General features: G+C 39.2%; 1 protein-coding gene across 2 annotated transcripts; it reads right to left on the bottom strand.

Moving 5' to 3' along the window:
- Positions 1 to 2542: 2542 nt before the first annotated feature.
- On the bottom strand, positions 2543 to 18621 carry FRRS1L (ferric chelate reductase 1 like). 2 transcript variants are annotated; one of them, XR_003571034.1, is made up of 6 exons: positions 18380 to 18621; positions 16592 to 16676; positions 15978 to 16116; positions 12544 to 12790; positions 11435 to 12066; positions 2543 to 2554 (listed from the first exon to the last, which is right to left on the bottom strand). XR_003571034.1 is itself a non-coding variant. In XM_027881883.1 (5 exons), exons 1-5 carry the CDS (start codon positions 18591 to 18593, stop codon positions 11894 to 11896), a joined length of 858 nt encoding a protein of 285 aa, XP_027737684.1. In that variant the 5' UTR covers positions 18594 to 18621; the 3' UTR covers positions 11379 to 11893. The 2 variants fall into 2 exon arrangements, 1 of the variants encoding a protein (XP_027737684.1); XM_027881883.1 differs by lacking the exon at positions 2543 to 2554 and having other exon boundaries at positions 11379 to 12066.
- Between the last annotated feature and the right edge of the window lie 133 nt (positions 18622 to 18754).

The raw sequence follows: 18754 nt of genomic DNA, 5'->3' as shown, positions 1-18754 counted from the left end.
TGGAGAAGGCGGCCAAGGGCGAGAGCGTGGAATTGCCCAGCAGCTTGTTGCATATCCCCATCCCGGAGGTGTTGCTCTGTCGCTGCTTCTTCCTTAAACGGCTCTCCTATCCTTACTGCTGCTCTAGTCTCGGGGAGCAGAAAAAATTCGGGGCTTTGGAGTGTCATTCAGAGATGTGGAGTGTCAGTTGGAGAACAAGACCGGTTAGACCATCTGAAGAATTTTGTCTTGTCTGAACATGTTCTGGCACTAAAGTATTTAACAAGGAAGCATCTGTGCTTTCACTGGGAATCAGGCCTACTGAAAAGGTAGTTGTTCTGTCTGGTTTTTTTTAGATCTGACATTTGTGATAATTGGCTGCATCAAGTGTGATTTGCAAATAATCTAGCGGGGAACTAATTTCCTGCAGCTGTCATATACCAGACCCTTGAGTCCAGGCATAAGGGCAATAAATAACATTTTACAGGTGGTCTAAATGCCTCTGTAATAAATACACTTGGTCTCATCAAATTTTGCAAGGGCTAAAATCCATGGTATTGGAACAAGCTCAGTGCTGGCACTGTGCTAGTCAAAGTTTTCCCTCCACAGCTTAACACAACCCTTCTTCAGCAGGTACTAAAGCTATTGGTTGTGATGTCATAAAACCCTCAGAGAGATCTTCCTCTTTCTTTTAAATGAGAGGCACCGTATCCTCTACAACATAGTACAGAGGTCACATAGCTCTGAACATGTAAAAAGTGCATACAGGAGTTTGATTTTTTTTTTTTCATTTTTTTATACTATTTGGGATTTACATGCATGTTTAACCTTATGTAACTTAATGTTAGATCAGAGTCCGCCAGGACTTTGGTGGAGCATTTCTTGCATAATGGATAAGTTCAAAAGCTGACATTACCCTGAACATAACTGTCTTTAACTTGTAAAGTGGAAATAGATCTATTCATAGCTAAGCTTTTAAATGCAGAGCAATACAAAGACAACAGACCATAAATGAGACCTACCCCTATCATCATCCCAAGGGGGAAAGGTAGAGGTTTCTCCCCACGCTTCTTGTAACTATGTTGCATCCAAAAGGCCTAGGTGGAACTGGGTCCAGCCAGTTTCCCAGAGCTTTTGCACTGCAGTCCCGACTTGTCCATGCTGCAAATCCTTTCCTGCCAGATACACAGAAGTTCATGCTTGTAAAGGTTCCTCTTAGCTCCTGCAGCTACTTGTTTTCCTTTACTGAACAGATCACAAGTAGACTCAACAAAGTGCTTTAATTGTATGTATTTATAAACCTACAGGCACTTTGTTTGATGCTGATGGTGATGAGGCATTGCAAGCAGTTGTCCATATGAGAAGCTTTTATTGAACCTTAAACTGATATTGTCACTCACTGCTCTTTAATCAGATAGATCTGCCTCCTGGCAGGGTGCTGAAATAGATATCAAGCATGCATCACTACCTGAACATTTTCTCTTTAGTTCAGAAGCATGCCAAACTTTAATAGCTCATTACAATATGTTTTATTGCATTAAAGTTCAATTAGCAAGTGTCAATTAAGATTTACACAGGGGGAGAGCAGAGAGCTGAAATCCTTCTGTTAGCTAAACAGAGATGCCATCAAACCAAATCTTCAGAGGCACATCCTTATTCCTTTGATTTTTCTTAACTGACTTGGGTAGCCATGTTCTTCAGAAAGAAAAATTAATGTCACCTCGCTGACTTGAGCGAAGCTATAAATATTGGTTTACATAAGCTGTGGATTTGGTACCTACTGTATAAAACCTTTCCCTTCCAATTATGTCTTTCACTATCCTTTATAAACAACTAAACCTATCAGAAAGGAAAAAAAAAAAAAAAAAAACAAACAAAAAACAAACCCACACCAATTCCCCAAACAACAATGCAATAAAATAAAGATTTCTAAATCGTGTATTTCCACCACATGAATACATAAGAACAAGGCCATGACCATAAACATCAGAAAAAAATCTCTGAAGTGACAGCTGAGGGAGGATGCGTGATCTTCACAAGACACACCCCAACCTCTAAAACGTAATTCCACAAAATGTTTCGAACAGCAACTGCAGCCTTAACAGCTGGGTTTTGTTTAAGATTTGAAACAGTAAAAGATTTTAGATTAGATGCCCATTTAGGTATACATTGCACTGATACATTGTGGTTTAGGCATTTTTATGGTTGTAGATAAGTAGCAAACCTCAGGCTCCTATACTACCAGAAATTCTCCAACAGTCTCTTCAATTGTATTTTTGCTATTAGCAATTCTTCAGAGGTGAAGAGGGCAGCAAAGGAATGCTTCTGTGTCAGTGCAGAAAAGATGTATGCACCTTAATGTACACATGTGGTAAGTATGGACAGTCTTTGGTGCTCTCCTATGTAGAGGGAAGTATAAAATGAGGTATTAGTAAGAGAGAAACTTGTAACTTCTGTATGCTTCTGTACTAGCACCCATGATGTTGTGAAGTGAAGCCTTTTGAGTCCCCTTCAAGAGATCACAGACACCCCTAGCTCTTTGTTCACTTGATGTTCAGTCAACACAGATCACAAACTGTCTTACACAATACCAAAATACTCGGCACTGAGGTGGCCACGAAGCAGAGGATATAGACAATGGTGGCAACAGCAAATTAATCATTATTTACATCCAAAATGATCACATGAAGCTATAAAATAACTCAGAAATGAAGCCACAAGGTGTCAGCACTGTCCTGCGTGTTTAGAAAACAACTCTATCCTGCTTGAGAGACTTTGTTTTAACTTGTGGTACTGAACATTTGTGAAAATTCAACTGAGGTTAATCTCACTTCATTAATTCACCTCAGTTTAATGACAAAGTTATACCATCTTCAGATCAATGAAAAATAGTGTAAACTAATACAGTTTCTATAGTAGCAGAACCAAAGGAAAAAAAATCTTAATGTTAAAGTTAATGATTAAGATAACTTTGTATCTTTAGGTCTGTGAATCTTGGTTATTAAAAGAAGGGAATGAAATGCATGGTTGTAAGGCAGAGCAGTCAACTGCATGAACACAAAAATGTTCAATCAGTGGAAAAAGCATGCAAATAGCATGAGGAAGACCTGTGGGCCCAGAGCACTATCTTTCAGGTTAGCCCACGTGGTAGCTGTGTGCATGGAACAAGAGCTGGATATACAGAGATCTGAATAACAGAAGAATGGTTTGGATTCATCAGGTTTGTGACAAAATGCCTTACTGATCCATCACTGGTTACATACCACAAGATAAACAGAACATAATTTAAGACCCTCTACTGGGTATATTTAGGCCTCTATTGATCACAGTCGCTTGGGCAGTGCACAGGTAAGTGACACTCACGAGATCCATCCTTTCTTGCACCCTGCAACTACAGGGTAGCAATACTACAAACACAACAAACAGACCACACAGTGTAAAAGCAATACATTTCTTGTTGCCCTGAGCCAAATTGTCTTCTCAGCCCAGCAGCAAGGAGCTAAAATACCTGTTCAAATCTGAGAGATCTCAGAAATTAAAGCATCCCTTTTTGAGAGACCTCTAAAGCTGCTTTTGCTTGCTGAGTATGATGGGACTTCCTCCTCTCTGATATAATTTAATTTTCTTCTTGTCTGCAAAAGCCTGTTCTGATTGCTTCAGGACCTGCTCTGTCTGGCCAGGGAATAGGGCAGTGATTACAGCAGATAAAGAACACCCAAATTTGTAATCTTGCAACTTGATCATATTTGTATCAAATAGGTTACAAAAACACAACACAAAGGTCACCATAGGAAACTCTACATTCTATATACTTATAGCAGGTTAATATTTTGTTAAAGTACAGATGATTACATTTATTTACAGCTTCACTGTGATTCTCACACCGGAAAAAAAAAAAAAGTAGTCTTCTCACATCTGGTAATTTGCTACTATGACAAGCCTCACTGACTTAAATGGAAATACTTGGGCTAATAAATTCAAGCCTATGGCATGGGAAGGAATTGTTGACACAGGGCAGCAGCAGAGACTTCTTTAACCTCAGAGACTTCCCCCCTCCCTTTTATAAATGCCATACCACACATTTTCTTAGACTAAAAAGGCATTTATTATAACAGTTTTATAAATATTGTTGTCTGTCACTGTCAAATAGCTAACAAGGCTCACTTGAACACCAACATTTAGTATAAAACAGATGTTACAAAGCAATACTTTAGGGCATGCACTGATTGTAAAGTAGTCCTGCAGATCACAGTAATTTCATTATGTATTCATTCAGTGTTATTTTTTCTGAAAAGACTAGAGCATAAATACAAAGAAGTTTGGCAATTTCTTCTGGACTACAAAACCTCCATTCTGTGCTCCTACCCAACCAAATGCTCACTGACTTCACACGGATGGTGGGTATTGGCACACAGAATGGTGACCAGCGAAGAGCGCAGAACACCACATAACACTATAATTACAAGTTGCTTATTTGTACGTTTCATCTGTATACTGGTCTTGAGAACGCTGAACAAAGTCAAAAGGCAGAAACAGCATTTCAGGTTCAATCATTACACTTCATGTAATACAAAACAAGTGGCAAGAGTTCACGCAGTTACGACAGCCTGCTTACTTGCAGGGAGGTTAAAGCAAACCAGACCTCAGGATATATAAATCAGAAATGCCAAGGCACACCAGGCATCTCTTTTAACCTAAACAGACCTCATGATACTTCAAATATGCTAACAAAATATATCTGCCTAAATAAAGGCTGGGAATATCACACACAAATGTCAGGGTCCCACCATTTAATTTTTCCAATAGGTTTGGAATTTAATCTTTGATTTTCTATTTCAAGACCTGAGTGATACTTCTAGCTTTAAAAGAAATCTATTGTGGTAGTTTTTTCTATTTCAATGTTTATTCCTTGTTTCATGTCATCAACTGTGAAAAACTGAAAAAGAAATCATTCCTTTATAGGGGAGCAGCCAAGTATTTCAGAAGCAGATATCATATTCTGTAGTTAAATAACAAGAATTTTTCCTCTTAGGTTAAACTATGGCATCTATACTTCCTTTCCTATTATAGTAATATTCTGTATGACAATATTCTCATGATTTACAGAACTTATCCTTGTTTCATCTTATTTGGAAAAAAAAAAAGTGAAAATAATACTGCAGTAAGGCTAATTTTTGTACTGAAGAAAGTGAAAGAAGGTTAGTATATAAGAACTGCAAACTTAATACCCAGACAAGTAAAATATCAGGTTTATAAATATTTTTCTGGATCATTCTGCCTCCCCAAAATCAGCTAGGAGCTAGGGAACATGTAGGATTCTGTGTTTTGCCTTGTCTCCAGTGCAGAATCTACCCTTTTTAGGCTTTCTTGTATAATTTTCAGACTTTACACACACACACAAATACCTTCAGCAAAATCACATTGCCTAAATATTAATTCTGTGAAGATTATTTTTCATTAATATGAACTTTGCAGATCACTGTTGTGAAAAATCAGCAGGAATATTTTTATTCCTTGGCCCACAACCTAAATGAGTTATTTAGTCTCCTACCAACCCCATCTTATGAAATGGAACTGAGTTATGTAAAAACTAAGAGAGCAATGTGAAACTAAATTAGGCAGCACATTGCAATCACTAGTTACCATAAAATGTTCACTGCCCTGAGTAAGCATCGGAGCCATAAAAGATTTGCAGCTGCTCAGCACTTTTGAAAAATCCAATTACTTCTTTAAAAATGTATATATGAATTTTAGTACATATAATTTACAAACAGCTCAGAAAAGTACTGGTAATTCTGTAATGCCCTAGTCTATAAAGAGCTCAACACCTTTACAGCAAATTTTTTAAAAATGACACATAAAAGTTCACCTTTTAAGGACATTCCTAAACAGCCTCTTAATTGCAGATCAGGATGAGCCTGTATGGAGCAGCAACTCTTCTAAGATAGGGGTTGTGAAGTCCTGCACGTATTCCAACCTCACGCTGGTTTGAAAGAACATTCCTACTGATAAGAAACACAGAAAGAGGGCGAAAGCAACAGTTGTGGATGTCTATGAAATTATTGTCAGAGGAAGTTCAGATGGGACATTAGGAAAAAGTTCTTCTTTGAAAGGACATCTGGTGACTGAATGGGCTCTGCAGGGAAGCGATCATGGCACTAAGCCTGTCAGAGTTCAAGGAGCATCTAAATGATGCTCTTAAACATGTGGTTTAGTTGTAGGCAATCCCGTGAAGTGCAAGGAGCTGGACTCTAAGATCCTTATGGGTTCCTTCCAACTTGAGATATAGAATTAGTCTATGAGTGCAATTCAAATTACTTAGCCATCCAAGGAAAAAAAATAAATCTGCCCCTTTCCTTACAGCAGATTCACTGCTATTGCTAAGTCATAACACAGATTTTCAAAGCAAGTCATATCTTTAAATCTGCATTTTCACACCTATCAACTCCACAAGCTGCACACATCCTCCTCGACATTTCAAAATTACACTGCTTTTGCCTCACTATCTAAGCCCAAATTAGACAAGTTAAATAACCAGGTTCAAGCATACTTAATTTTACCAAAGCCACAGTGAAAATAAAAAAAAGGGAAGGTACCAAAGTGATTATTTCATAATAATAACAGAACTTTATAAAAGCAAGGCTTACCTATATCTTACTCTGTACCTCGCCACAAAAATTGCATAGAAACAGCTAGATATGAAAAAAATGTGAAAAGCTGACATATAGTAAAAAAAAAAAAAAATCTTTTTATTGATTTTTGCACATAGGAAATTTAGATTTTTTTTAAAACCTCACAGTTAGATCCATATCTGTCCTGGGCAGTTTGATGAACAGCTGTCCTAACACACTGCTACAGAAATACTAATAATGAAATTTTTATTAGAGGAACTAGATAATGTACAGTGAAAACTGTTAAGAAAATATATGGAGTCCCCATCTTTTGATATTTAAACTGTGGCAAGCATGGAGTACCTGCTCACCAGCCATTTTACAAACTGAGCAGGTACTCTCCATTGCAGCCGGCTGCCATGACTGCCTCTTGACAGGTTTTCACACCTCTGAAGGCAGGATCAAGCCTCTAGCTCTTACCTTGGAGGTTGGTAGGAGTAGACATCTTGTGGTATAGTCTGACCTGATGTGCACATCAGCCCTTACACAGCTCGGACCCACATAGAAGCTAAACTCTCACTGAAGTCAACAGACTCTGTTCCTTCTCATCATATAAAGTAATATTTGCTTGTGATAAAGAGTGCCACACATGCTCTGCCACATGTAAACTCGTACAAAAATAGAAAGTATGCCAAAGCCATTAGCCCTTCCTTGTCAGTCACCCTTACTTCCAGTCTCTCCACTCTTCTGTTCCAAACTATTTGATATCACCACTGCCTGTCTGTGTAGCATTCAAGTGAACTGCTTTGCCAGTTTCATTACACGCTGTGGAGTCAAGGTTGAAATAGATCATGCCAATTCATGTAAGTTATGCACATCCACAGCTCCATGAAGCACTAAACCACAGTAATATTTAAATGTGTTTCTATCATAAATATGCTTCTATCATAAATCTAAGGCTCAATACAAAGTCCTACTTTGTATAAAATACTAACACTCAAAAGTTTCCTCTGAAAATAAGTGATATTGGACCTTTTTAATTCTCTGAAATACACATTTCCTTCTTCTAAAGCTCTTATCAAATACTTTTCTTGGGGAAACTATTTGGAGTTGTTAAAAAAAGTGTGTGGGGGAAGTACATCTGCTGCACAGCAGTGTTGCAAACCAGTGAAACCATAGAATCACAAAATGCAGTTTAAAGGCTAAGAAAAGTTTTGCAATTTCCATATAAACTAGAATTCTGCCTCTAAAGTACTGCAGGGTGCAAACTTCCACTGGACCCAGAAAAGACCTGGAAGAGCAGAGAGAGGGTCTGTTCTCTAAAACAAGAATAATTTCTTCTTAGTAAAATGCATTGGAGGCATGAGAAAGTAAGGAGAAGACAGAATAAAAACAGGGAGACCTGCATTTTCCCATAAACTTATAGAAGTCATTTACTTACAATAACGGAGTATCATCAATAACACAGATGTCTAATTGTGACCTGGAAAATCATGAAGACAGATGTGTGCCAGTCCTATCTACTAACTCCTCTTTACAGCCTGGAAGGCTGCTCTAAGGTGTCCCCAGAGCCTTCTCGTCTCCAGGCTGAACAACCCCAACTCTCTCAGCCCACCTTCATAGGAGAGGTGTTCCAGTCCTCTCATCACCTTAGTGGCCCTCCTCTAGACTCATTCCAACAGGTCCACATCCTTCTTGTGTTGGGGGCCCCAGAGCTGGATGCAGTACTCTAGGTGGGGTATCAGGAGAGTAGAGGGGCAAAATCAAGTCCTTTGACCTGCTACTCACATTTCTTATGATGCAGCCCAGGATACAGTCGGCTTTCTGGGTTGCAAGCGCACACTGCCAGATCATGTTGAGCTTCTTGTCAACAAGAAGATACGCATATTTAAGAGATTTGGTGCAGGATGGGTCATGCTGTTTGTTATTTCCATTTTGTAGTAGACATTTAGTATATGAAAGGCTCTTCTTTTTGGTTCAGACCCAGGATATGTTGCCCTAAGCGTGCTTCAATACTGCTGATGTACACTATCCTTTAATCCCTGTGCTGAAGACTGGGAAAGCCAGTGCCCAGCACAGCTTTGCAAACATTTACCCAATCTGGGCTTTTCCTCAGGTTACAGAGGCCACAAGTGTTTATTTTCTTGCTATCCAAGTACTGCAAAACCAATCAAAGACATGAATGCCACAGAGGGATTTCAAACATTTCTCATCAATATGTTATCTTTCAAAATCAGAGTTATTTCCCTTGTAATAATAGAATTTTTAAGATAGCATCACCCTGTATTCAATACCACTTTTTTTTTTTTTGCAGGGGGAAAAATCAATTAGCAACTCACCTATACTGAAAAAATATACATACTTATTTGATTCCAGCCTCTGTATTAGGCCACTGTGCAAGTAATTCTCAAAGCACTTTAGAAATGTATTCTTTAACAGTTGTTTGCTAGTAATAACACTTAAGAAAATAAAAGTTATTTGGAGATAGAAATGTCTGTCTCCTTTTCCAAAGCAGGACTTTTCTTTTAGTTTGTGTTGGTAATTAATTAGGAAAAAATTTTAAAAAACCTACTTGAAATGCCATGATCACTTAAAAATTTCTTTGAAGACCATCACTTTGGTTAACAGGCATCAATCCTGCTTTTCAAAATTAAAAAAAAAAAAGGCAAAACAACAAAAAAATACACCACCCCCAAAAAAACCAAAATACCTTCCATGACAAGTTACTATGCCCACTCAAAAGTTGATTTTCCAAGTATTATCCATAGTTAAACATCCCTGACCTAAAGACTTTTCGTTTCTCTTATGCCCTTTTTCTTCTCAGATTTCATCCCAAGTAGTAAGTTCTAAACACTCATAATTTCTTTGTTTGTCAACTTGAATTTCATATTCCTGATTTTCCTGCTCTGAAGGGCAACTCTTGGACAAACTCAGGGCCAAACTGAACCATCAGCTGAAATGCCAAATAACAGATTGTTTTGCTGCTTGTCATGGCCTTTTATTTCCTCCCTTTTGATTAGAAATACTTTATTAGGCTAATTTAGTAATTTGAAGCTTGGGTGAAAGTTTTTACAGAAGAGCACCTTTCTGCTAATACTTCAACAAGGGAAAAATACAATGACAGAAAAGAGGAATCAAAATGGGTTTCTATCCTACTTCAGTACGTTTAAATTAATAAATTAGCCCTTTAGTGGGTAATCAGGTAAATGGCTGAAACAAAAATAGCAAATACAAGGCCATAGATTAACGCAACCCAGAGGCTCTGAGAAAGAACTGCAGTATCTCAGCTGCCTACAAATCAGCACAATGCAGAAAGAACTTTACCTAATGATTTCGTCACTTCAATTGGTTGCTGAATGTAAAGCTGATTCTCCAGGCTTTGGCTTATCTGCTCCACCCAATCTTAAGGCTGAATTATATAGCTGTTGTCGACCAAAGCATTCCTTCTTCAATAGGTGGACTCCACTGTACTCTTCATCAGATGATGAGTAAGGTAACCAACTTGAGAGAAGCAATTTATACTAAATAAAGTATATACATTTATAAAATTCACTTCATTCTGAATTTTTCTTCCCTCTCCTGAGATCTAGTCCAGTAATTTTAAGTGAACAAATCCCTAAAGACACCAATGAAAATATAAAATACTAATCAATCTTTCTTTTGAAATGGGGATAAAGTGTTTGTTATGAAGACAAATTAATTTTCAATCTAAGTCATAAACCCTAAGCATTGGTTTGAAGAACTATGAGCCTAAAAAAATAAGTTTACAAACATCAGCCTGTGAATAACACTGTGGACCAAGCAAAGCTAATTAATCATTTTATATTCTGTGCAGTAATGAGAATAGAAAGGAGTTCCATCACATACTTTACAGATCCTATGTTACAGTCCTCAAGTGTACCCCATTAGATCAAACTTTGGCACTATTTATATTTTAATTCTATTTAAATAGAATTTTAACGTGAGTTGGAAAGTGAATGCGTAACCTTTTCTAAGCATATTTAACTGCTGCATGTAGACATGTGTCATACACCTCCTATTACATGAAGAACAGAAATTCTCCACTCAAAGTTTTTCATAATATTCTGTGGGTTATAAATGCATTTTGACACTTTCCATTTCTGTAATATTTAGCATTCATCTTGGAATATTTATATATGATTAAAAAGTCTAATGTATTTTCTCTCTGGATCATCTTTTTCCACAGTAACTGTATTTCAGCCACGGTTTGATGAACTAAAGATACTGCTCTTCTTATTAACCACTGTCTTTCCTTAGAAATAATCTCATTATATTTCTGTTTCTTTGTAAGGTAACACCAATTGAGTATAGTCACCTTTAACATGAACAGGATATAAAGGTATACAACACAGAAAACCAGATTACTACATATTACTGCACAACTACTTAAAAAACTTATTTACATGTCAGCAAAATTACTGTTTTTTCATAAAAAGAGAAAAACTGATCTAGTCTATTGGGAAGACAACCTATGGCTTGTTGGGAAATTCTATATTCTGCATGTTTTACACCTGGTTTTTCTATGCATGGAGAATTTATATTGCTGTATTCTCCCTTCCCCTTGTTTAAATGACTTTGTATCTCACTCTTAAAAGAAGTAGCCATTTCTTTCAAAAAGGCTGTTGAAACACAATAAAAGACGTTCATCACCCCTTTTCCATTGAAAAAAAATTGTGCTAATGCTTGAATATTTAAATTTAGTTTTGGAAACTACCACAGCAAGTGATCCTTGATAAATATTAAAAAAAAAAAATAAAAATTGGGAGAACTGTCCACTATTGAGGGCAGGTTTTTTACCGTTACATTGCTATCTGGATTTTAACTTCCAAAACTGCAGAGCTGTGCTCTCTGCTCCAGAAGTACCAAACAGCATTACAATGTTTTCCTAAATTTGCTTTTTCGAAGCAATTTGGAAGGCAATTTTGTTATTTGATAAGATGTTCATCACTAAATTCACCTAAACATACAAACAGACACCCCTCCCAAACATACATACACACACACACATTGATTTTACAAAAGTGTCATTTTCTGTAAGCAAGTAATCACAACACTGAAAATATTCTCCTATGTGTTTGCTTATTATTCTTAAATGATTTGTCACCACTCTGCCACTCAAAGGAGATGGTTATTTCATTCTTCTGAGAAGCTAACTATGTTCAAAATCAGCTAGATGAGGATGGTGCTGTGATATAAATTCCAATAGAAAAATGCATCATCCATCCATATAGCCGTCCATCCTGAGAAACTTCCACCAACAAAATCTTGCTATTTTCCATTGGTCATGGGGTTCCCATCAATAAATAGAAGGTCAGTGCAACAATGAGGAGCAAGCAGAATGGAGAAGAGAAGGTCTGATAGGCAGCTGATGGCATGAAAATATCTTCATATTTGTAAATACTGACAACACGTTCTGATACAGGTGGTGAGTCTATATCATGACGAGTTATAGAACCTTTAAGAGGTAAGGGCAGAAAGAAATAATGTCAGATGCATTTTTTTCTATAACTCTACTAAAGATACAGGTAGACAGGTACTTTTCAAAACTACAGGAGCATGCAATATTACACTGTCAGTGAGTAGTACCATTTCTCTGCTTTCTGAAATTAAAATTCTGAATAAAACAAATGAAATGCAAGTAAACAACAAGCATCCTTCACAGGAATTGAGAACTCCTAGTTATGAAGTTCTTCTATACTTAGCTTTGGGAAGGGAGGATAGTAACTTTATAGCCAAGAAAACACGACGTGTTGGACTCTTGTCTTCCTTTTTATCTGTTTTTAAGCTTTATGCTGCCAGAATTTTAGTTCATTTGAAAAAAAAAAAAAAAAAAAGAAAAAAGGGGGAGGGTGTCTAGTAAGAATAATGTAATTGAAAGACGTTTATCCATTTTGGCACATCAGGTCTGTTGGTAACACAGAAATCAACTTACCCTGGATTGCTGGACCCCAAGCAAACAGATAGTACCAACTCAAGTGCAGATCTACGATGGTTTCCTCTCGGGGAACATACACAGGACGCTTGAACCGACATGTTACACGATTGTTTTCAAAAACCCCCTCCTCATCTCTAGCAGGATTTCTCTGGATTTCCTTAGCCCACTGACCGACATTATAGAAGTGCTGTATTCGGACTCTTCCGTTGTCATCATGAACACAAGCCATGACATCATCTCCTCCCTACAAGGTAAAAACAAATTGGAAGATGGAAACCAGAAGTGTCAGAAAGCATTTCCTCATTTATGTGTATAATTTTAATTATTCAAAACTAATCAAGACCTAGGACTCTCCTTTCTTCTTTCTAAATTATATATACACAAATATTTGTTTCCCTAACCAGGCGTCTTGAATCCAATTGAAAAGCACATAAATAAATAGTAATATTTACTTACCCTTACTATCTCTTTTGGATCTTTCTAAGAGTTATTTTACCTTACATATATAACGTATTTGTAAGACATGATATCACCTTGACATCACACAATTAATTGATCTGTGGAAGGCTGTTTTCTTTGGTTATTTGTGAAGTTCTGGGATCCTGCTTCATAAAAACTGTCAGTCTTGAATCCCTGCTGTGCGCAAAATCCACTGCATCAAATAATGGATAGGAAACCAATATGATTTAGTAGGATAGAGGAGATGAATCTACTAATTATGGGAAAATAATACCATAAATTAGAGTAAGTCTTTTCTAATCTCTTCTCACAGTCACTTAAGGGAACATCACTTCTCATATCTCTCTTATCTCTTAAAAGAAAATTAAAAATGTTCAGCATGTAATAACAGAATACAGTATACCATAAGATATAATAAAAAAGTAATCAATATGTTCTTCTTCACTTAGCTTAAACAGCCACCAAAGTTGGTTCTTCTCAAGCAAAGAACCAACAGATAGAAGGAAGTGTGAGACAATTATTTGTAGAGGTTATCTGTAGACGTACTAAAGCAGTTGCTAGAACAGCTACTCAAAGTCACTGACAAAGTGGTAGAGCACCGTGTCACTCAGGGATGAGCATTAACTTCAGGAGTGCTATCTCATAGAAGTCTTAGCATCAAGAACACTTGGTCCAAGCTGGATGAGTGGCATTTTACCCAACACTACTGTCACGGCTATCAGTGCCATACTAAATACAGGCCATACTTCTCCCCTACTCATCTTTCTGAGATGCCATACTGATGATAGAATGGTGCTTGCTAGTGTGATCATCCCTCAGCTCTTTGTTATAGGGGAAGGAGAGAAAAAGAGTGCATTTCAGTACTCTGGGAATATTGCTATGTGCATTTGTAAAAGATATACCAAAAGTGAAGGGAAAAAGGGGACAACTAGGTAAAACATACTCTTGAACATTTTCTGCACCTTGGTGCTGCTGCAGGCAACCTTTTCAGCCTCTGTCTTGAGACTATTATTGCTTTCCATAACTTATTTTCCAAGTTTAATTTTCATACATCTGAGCAAAAATTCCTCATTTCTTAAGTACAAAGAAGAAAAATAAACCTGTTTTCACACAGAAGAAAAAAACTAAAAAGGAAAGAAAAAAACACTCTGAATCTCAGTTAACAGAATGGCATTACAGAATCCTTGCAAGGCACAAAAGCCTGCAAGTGGAAAAGCATAACGTTATTTGAGACAAAGAAATAGGTCACAGGACTTTAAAAAAATGTATTGAGGACACAAAATAGGGTTTTTTTCCCTAAACTTCTGTAGCTATCCAGGCCACACCATTTAGATTAGGGCCTCCAAAGCACAGCCCATTTCTGACAGTAAAGCTGTTTTGACTCGGAGCCATTTTATCATCAAAGCCTGGAAGTTATGAAAAAGGATGAAACCAGCAGGGGAACAAGAGAGAAAGAGAGATGCTAGCTGGTTTAGTCCAGCTGACTGATGGGCATTAGATGATGTACACAGCAAATCTGGAAGCAAAAACATTTAATATTTACTTAATTGTTCTTACCAGAAGCTGACTTAACACACTTCTTGATGTGCCCGGGACAAAAGGTAACACATGTTTTCCAAGTGTCTGATGATACGACAGCAGTGGGGCCCTGGGGTCTACTACAGGTACATCACAGTTACCAACTAGTAACACAATCTCTGATAGCTTAGGAACAAATACTTAAAAGTGCTGAGCTGTTTTGGAAACCCTGCTGAGTGCTTGCATTGCCAACCACCTAAACTCTTCCCAAAATTTGGCTGTAAAACTCTTCTTTACAACATCAAAACCACAAACTCTTTCTTGTGAACTGTTCCTTATGACATAAAAAGCTTCTATTTTCATCATGTTTATTTACAGCATCATATTAAAACATGTATAGAGTAATGAGTGAAAAGCTCCTGCCCTCACACTTCCTTTTTATTTTTCATTTTGAGTCTGATAAAAATGCTGTTAAGTCAGTGCAAGTCTTCCCATTCATTTTTGTGGGTCCTAGACCAGGACATCTAAATCCTGTATTTTTTCAGACTACCATTTTTGACATTACAAGAAACAGTCGTTTCCTTTAACTTGTGGTTTAGGATATGGGCTCAATATTGTTCTATATGCCCAGGAGTGGTTCTGTACATGAACACCTGCATTATGAACTGCATTTTAATCCTAAACACTTTACCAAGGATCATAGACAAAACATCTTTGCATAAGCTGCCCATTGCATAGATTTTTTAAAGTTCACACAGTACATGCTTCTGTTTTGCTCACTGAAACTCAGTGAAAAGTGAAGCTTTTGAATGAAAAAGTAAGTACAGGAATAAGCATAAAATCAAACTCAAAAAAATCCAGAAGAAAGAATAAATTTTAACAATATTGTTTTCTAGAGTATATATGTTTAAATTAGCAGGAGTCATCTTGTCACACATTTGTAGCTTCCCTGAAACAACACATAGGTAGGAAAGAAACAAAAAAATTTCCAAAGTTAAACGTGAAAGATATATTTGCATTGCTGAAAGTCAGCTGATTTACAGAAGAATAAAATTATTTGCTATTTAGTTTATGATGTGTCTTTTGTCAAAGTTACACTGCCATAAAGCACAGCAGGACATTTCCATGTGAATTGGTTTACCCCTGAGGGCTTTTCTAACAAAAAGACAAAAAGTTAATAACATTCAGCCATTCAGAGCTGAACTGAAATACTGTTGTAGTTCTCATAAAAGAAGGGAAAGGAGATGTTAAGAAAGATGAAGCAGTTTTCTGTGAGGCAGTAGGCCTGGCTTCTGCTCCTGGGGGACTTCTGAATGGTGCTTTGTTTTCAGCAAGTCAATTTTTCCTTTTATGCTCTGTTTCTGACTGATGAAATATATAAATATATATAAACCACTTATATCCTACCATGTAAAAGTGTGCATGTTATCAACACGAAGAACTGCACATCTTACCATCTTTTTGTCTGAGGAAAATCCCACTGCCACCCAGCCATCAGTATCAGCACTCAACTCAAATTCCACGTCAGCTCCTATTCTACGGTAACTTAGAAAGTAGTCACAAGTCTCCGCATTACATCCAGGTTTACCATACCTAAATGGAATTGAAAATACAAGTGATTTTTCCTTGAAATTTGCTGCTATGGAACTTAATTAAATTTCTGCAAAAAAACACAAAAGAACGTATTCTGCTATAATGGTGGTAAAATATATTATATAATCTGCTATACATAGGGTACCATTAATTGTTTGCAATTATTGCTCTTTTAGTATAAGAATGTATAGTATTTAAACAGTATGGCAAACAGTCACACACAGTATTACTCTGTTGACCTTACTTGCTCAGGTTTTGTAAGTGCTTCATGAAAATATGAATTGTGAAAGAACTGTAGGTCCATAACTATGACATATATCCTAGTGTCCTCAAATAATATAGTTACTACTAAAAAGTATGTTCTTCAAATAATAAACATTTATTAAAATGACTGTGGAACACTTACCAAAGTCTCCAATATCATCAGTATGCATTTCTAAAAATAAAGTTATCTGCACTCTTATCTCAGACTGACCTGAAGCATCCCTTGGTTTTTCCACAGTCATCCACTCTGATTTTTGCGAAGGGATCCACAGGAGGAGCAGTAGGGAAAGGGTAACCTGTATAATCAGAATAAATCATTACTAAATAAAATATAAGGAATAAAGAGCAGTAATACTAAAGAGAAATGTTGCAATAGCATTTACTTGCAGATAACTGCACTGTTCAGACAAGGGACTACTTTGTCACATACACAATCCATTGCTCAGATAGTGCTGGATCCAGGTACCAAAGCAACATGAGTAACTGAAAACAAAACTTTCCCGCATTTATTAAGGCAAGAGAGGAATGCCAAAGGCTAAAAGTTAGTGTAAGGCAGCAGGACCATGGACAAGTACAATCAACTAACAGTTCGGGATCTCCGCTCAGCTATCTCTTTGTCCCCTCAGGAAATCCATTAGGGAACTAAATTTGACTCCTTACAAATGACAGCATGAGGTTTAAATGGAGGCAGGGCACCAGACACAGAGCTGTAGGAATGGATACCTTATATAATAAGGAAAGCACCTTAGGATACGTCCTCCACTAAGAAGTAAAATAAAACACACACTGCAGTAAAAAGCAAGAGAGTATCAAGACAGAGAATTGCCTGCAGTTATAGCCTGCAATCACTTGTGAAGGCAGACCCAAAAGAGCTGGACAATGAGAGTTAAGATTCCAAGCAATTCCCTGTCTGCTGCAAGATAATACACCAAAGAGGAAGTGAGAACATTTTTGAACAGATCTATTCTGTCTTCGCTTGTAGACGCTGGTGTCTGTTGTATAAGCACAGATATTTTTATTAGGATGTTCTTTTACTTAGCCAGCTGAAAAATGAAGTGCTAACTGTGAAACTAGAAAGTCCTCTGAAAGCGCTTCATTGAATAGGAAAAGTGCTTCATTGAGTAGAGAATGAACACTGCAGTTAGTTACAGCATCAGTACACAAACGTTTGACCCACACAACTTTGGGTGTTCAGGAGCCCTGATTCGCTTCCTCAGATTTCTGACAATGCCAATGGAGAAAGTGTGCTGTAAGCTGCAAATCACAGCTCTATTAACTGTATCACGGGCCTGGCTAAATTAGCCAGCATAAATGCATTAAGTTTGCAGAATTTCACAGCAGCCTGAAGCAGAGCATCACTGACACACTGATCACGGGACATGCAATTTTCTTACTCCTTCGGTATTTTCAAGCCCATTGAACAAACGGGTTTCAACGCATCCTAGCCACAAAACGGGGAGTTATAACACTCCACCATCTGTAAATTCAAAAAGACACCCCGGAACCCACGACCACTCTGTTTCTCCTTGACACGTTAGGGTATCACACGTCCTTTCGAAGCCCACAAGCCCCGGGATTCCTCTTCACGCTACCAGCCCGTAAAGCTTTGCACGAGGGGAAGGCGAGACACCGCCGGCCGGCCCCGCTCTGCGGGAAGGGGACGGAAGCCCGGCCCCGTCCGGGGGGATGCCCGGGCCCGGGGGTGCCGCTGCGAGGAGCGAGGCGCCGGGCCTGCGGAGAGCGCGGCGGTCCGGCGGGACACCCGGGGCTGGCCGCGGCCCCGGCCCCGGGCGGCAGCGCTGGCTGGAGGCCGCCCGGGCGGCGGAAGATGGCGGCGGGCGCTGGCCTTCGTGCTGAACAACGCCGCCGCTGCTCGCCCGCCCGCCCGCCGCCACCGATGCCCGGCCGGCGCAGTGCTCCCTCCCTGCCGCGGCCGCGCTGCCCCCTTCGCCCGCCGCGTCCCGTCCGGTCCCGCCGCCCGCCCCGGCCGCCGCCGCACCCTCCTCGGAGAGGTAGCGCAGGTCGTAGAACTCGCTGGCGAAGGTGCCGTACGAGGAGTCGTGGTGCCGCGCCGCGTCCTCGCCGTGCTCCCCGCCGCCCGCCTCCCGCCGCCCGCCGCCCTCCTCGGCCGGGCTGGCGGCGGAGCCGGCCAGGAGCAGCAGCAGCAGCAGCAGCAGCAGCCGCCGCCGAGCGCCGCGGCTCCGCTCCGCCATGGCGGCGGCGGCGGGGCGGGCAGGCGGCGGCGCCCGAGCGCGACTCCGCGGGGGAGCGGGGGCGGCCGCCGGGGGGATCCAGCCCCGGGGACGGGCGGTGCCGGAGGGAGCGCGGGGGTGGACGAAAGGGACGGTGTGGGATGAAGAGGTGCCGGGGCGGC

This window comes from Empidonax traillii, unplaced genomic scaffold (genome assembly GCF_003031625.1).
Source record: "Empidonax traillii isolate 1590-97213 ecotype Southwest subspecies unplaced genomic scaffold, ASM303162v1 scaffold98:size2021230, whole genome shotgun sequence".
Taxonomy (NCBI): domain Eukaryota; kingdom Metazoa; phylum Chordata; class Aves; order Passeriformes; family Tyrannidae; genus Empidonax; species Empidonax traillii.
This window is presented reverse-complemented; position numbering and strand designations above follow the sequence as displayed.

Excerpts from the sequence above, each read along its gene's own strand:
- FRRS1L (XM_027881883.1), bottom strand. The coding sequence starts at position 18,593 with ATGGCGGAGCGGAGCCGCGGCGCTCGGCGGCGGCTGCTGCTGCTGCTG. Across the intron at positions 16,677-18,379 it reads GCGCTACCTCTCCGAGGAGG|GTTACCCTTTCCCTACTGCT; the intron begins GTGCGGCGGCGG and ends CTGATTATACAG. Across the intron at positions 12,067-12,543 it reads TTGGGGTCCAGCAATCCAGG|GTTCTATAACTCGTCATGAT; the intron begins GTAAGTTGATTT and ends TACCTCTTAAAG.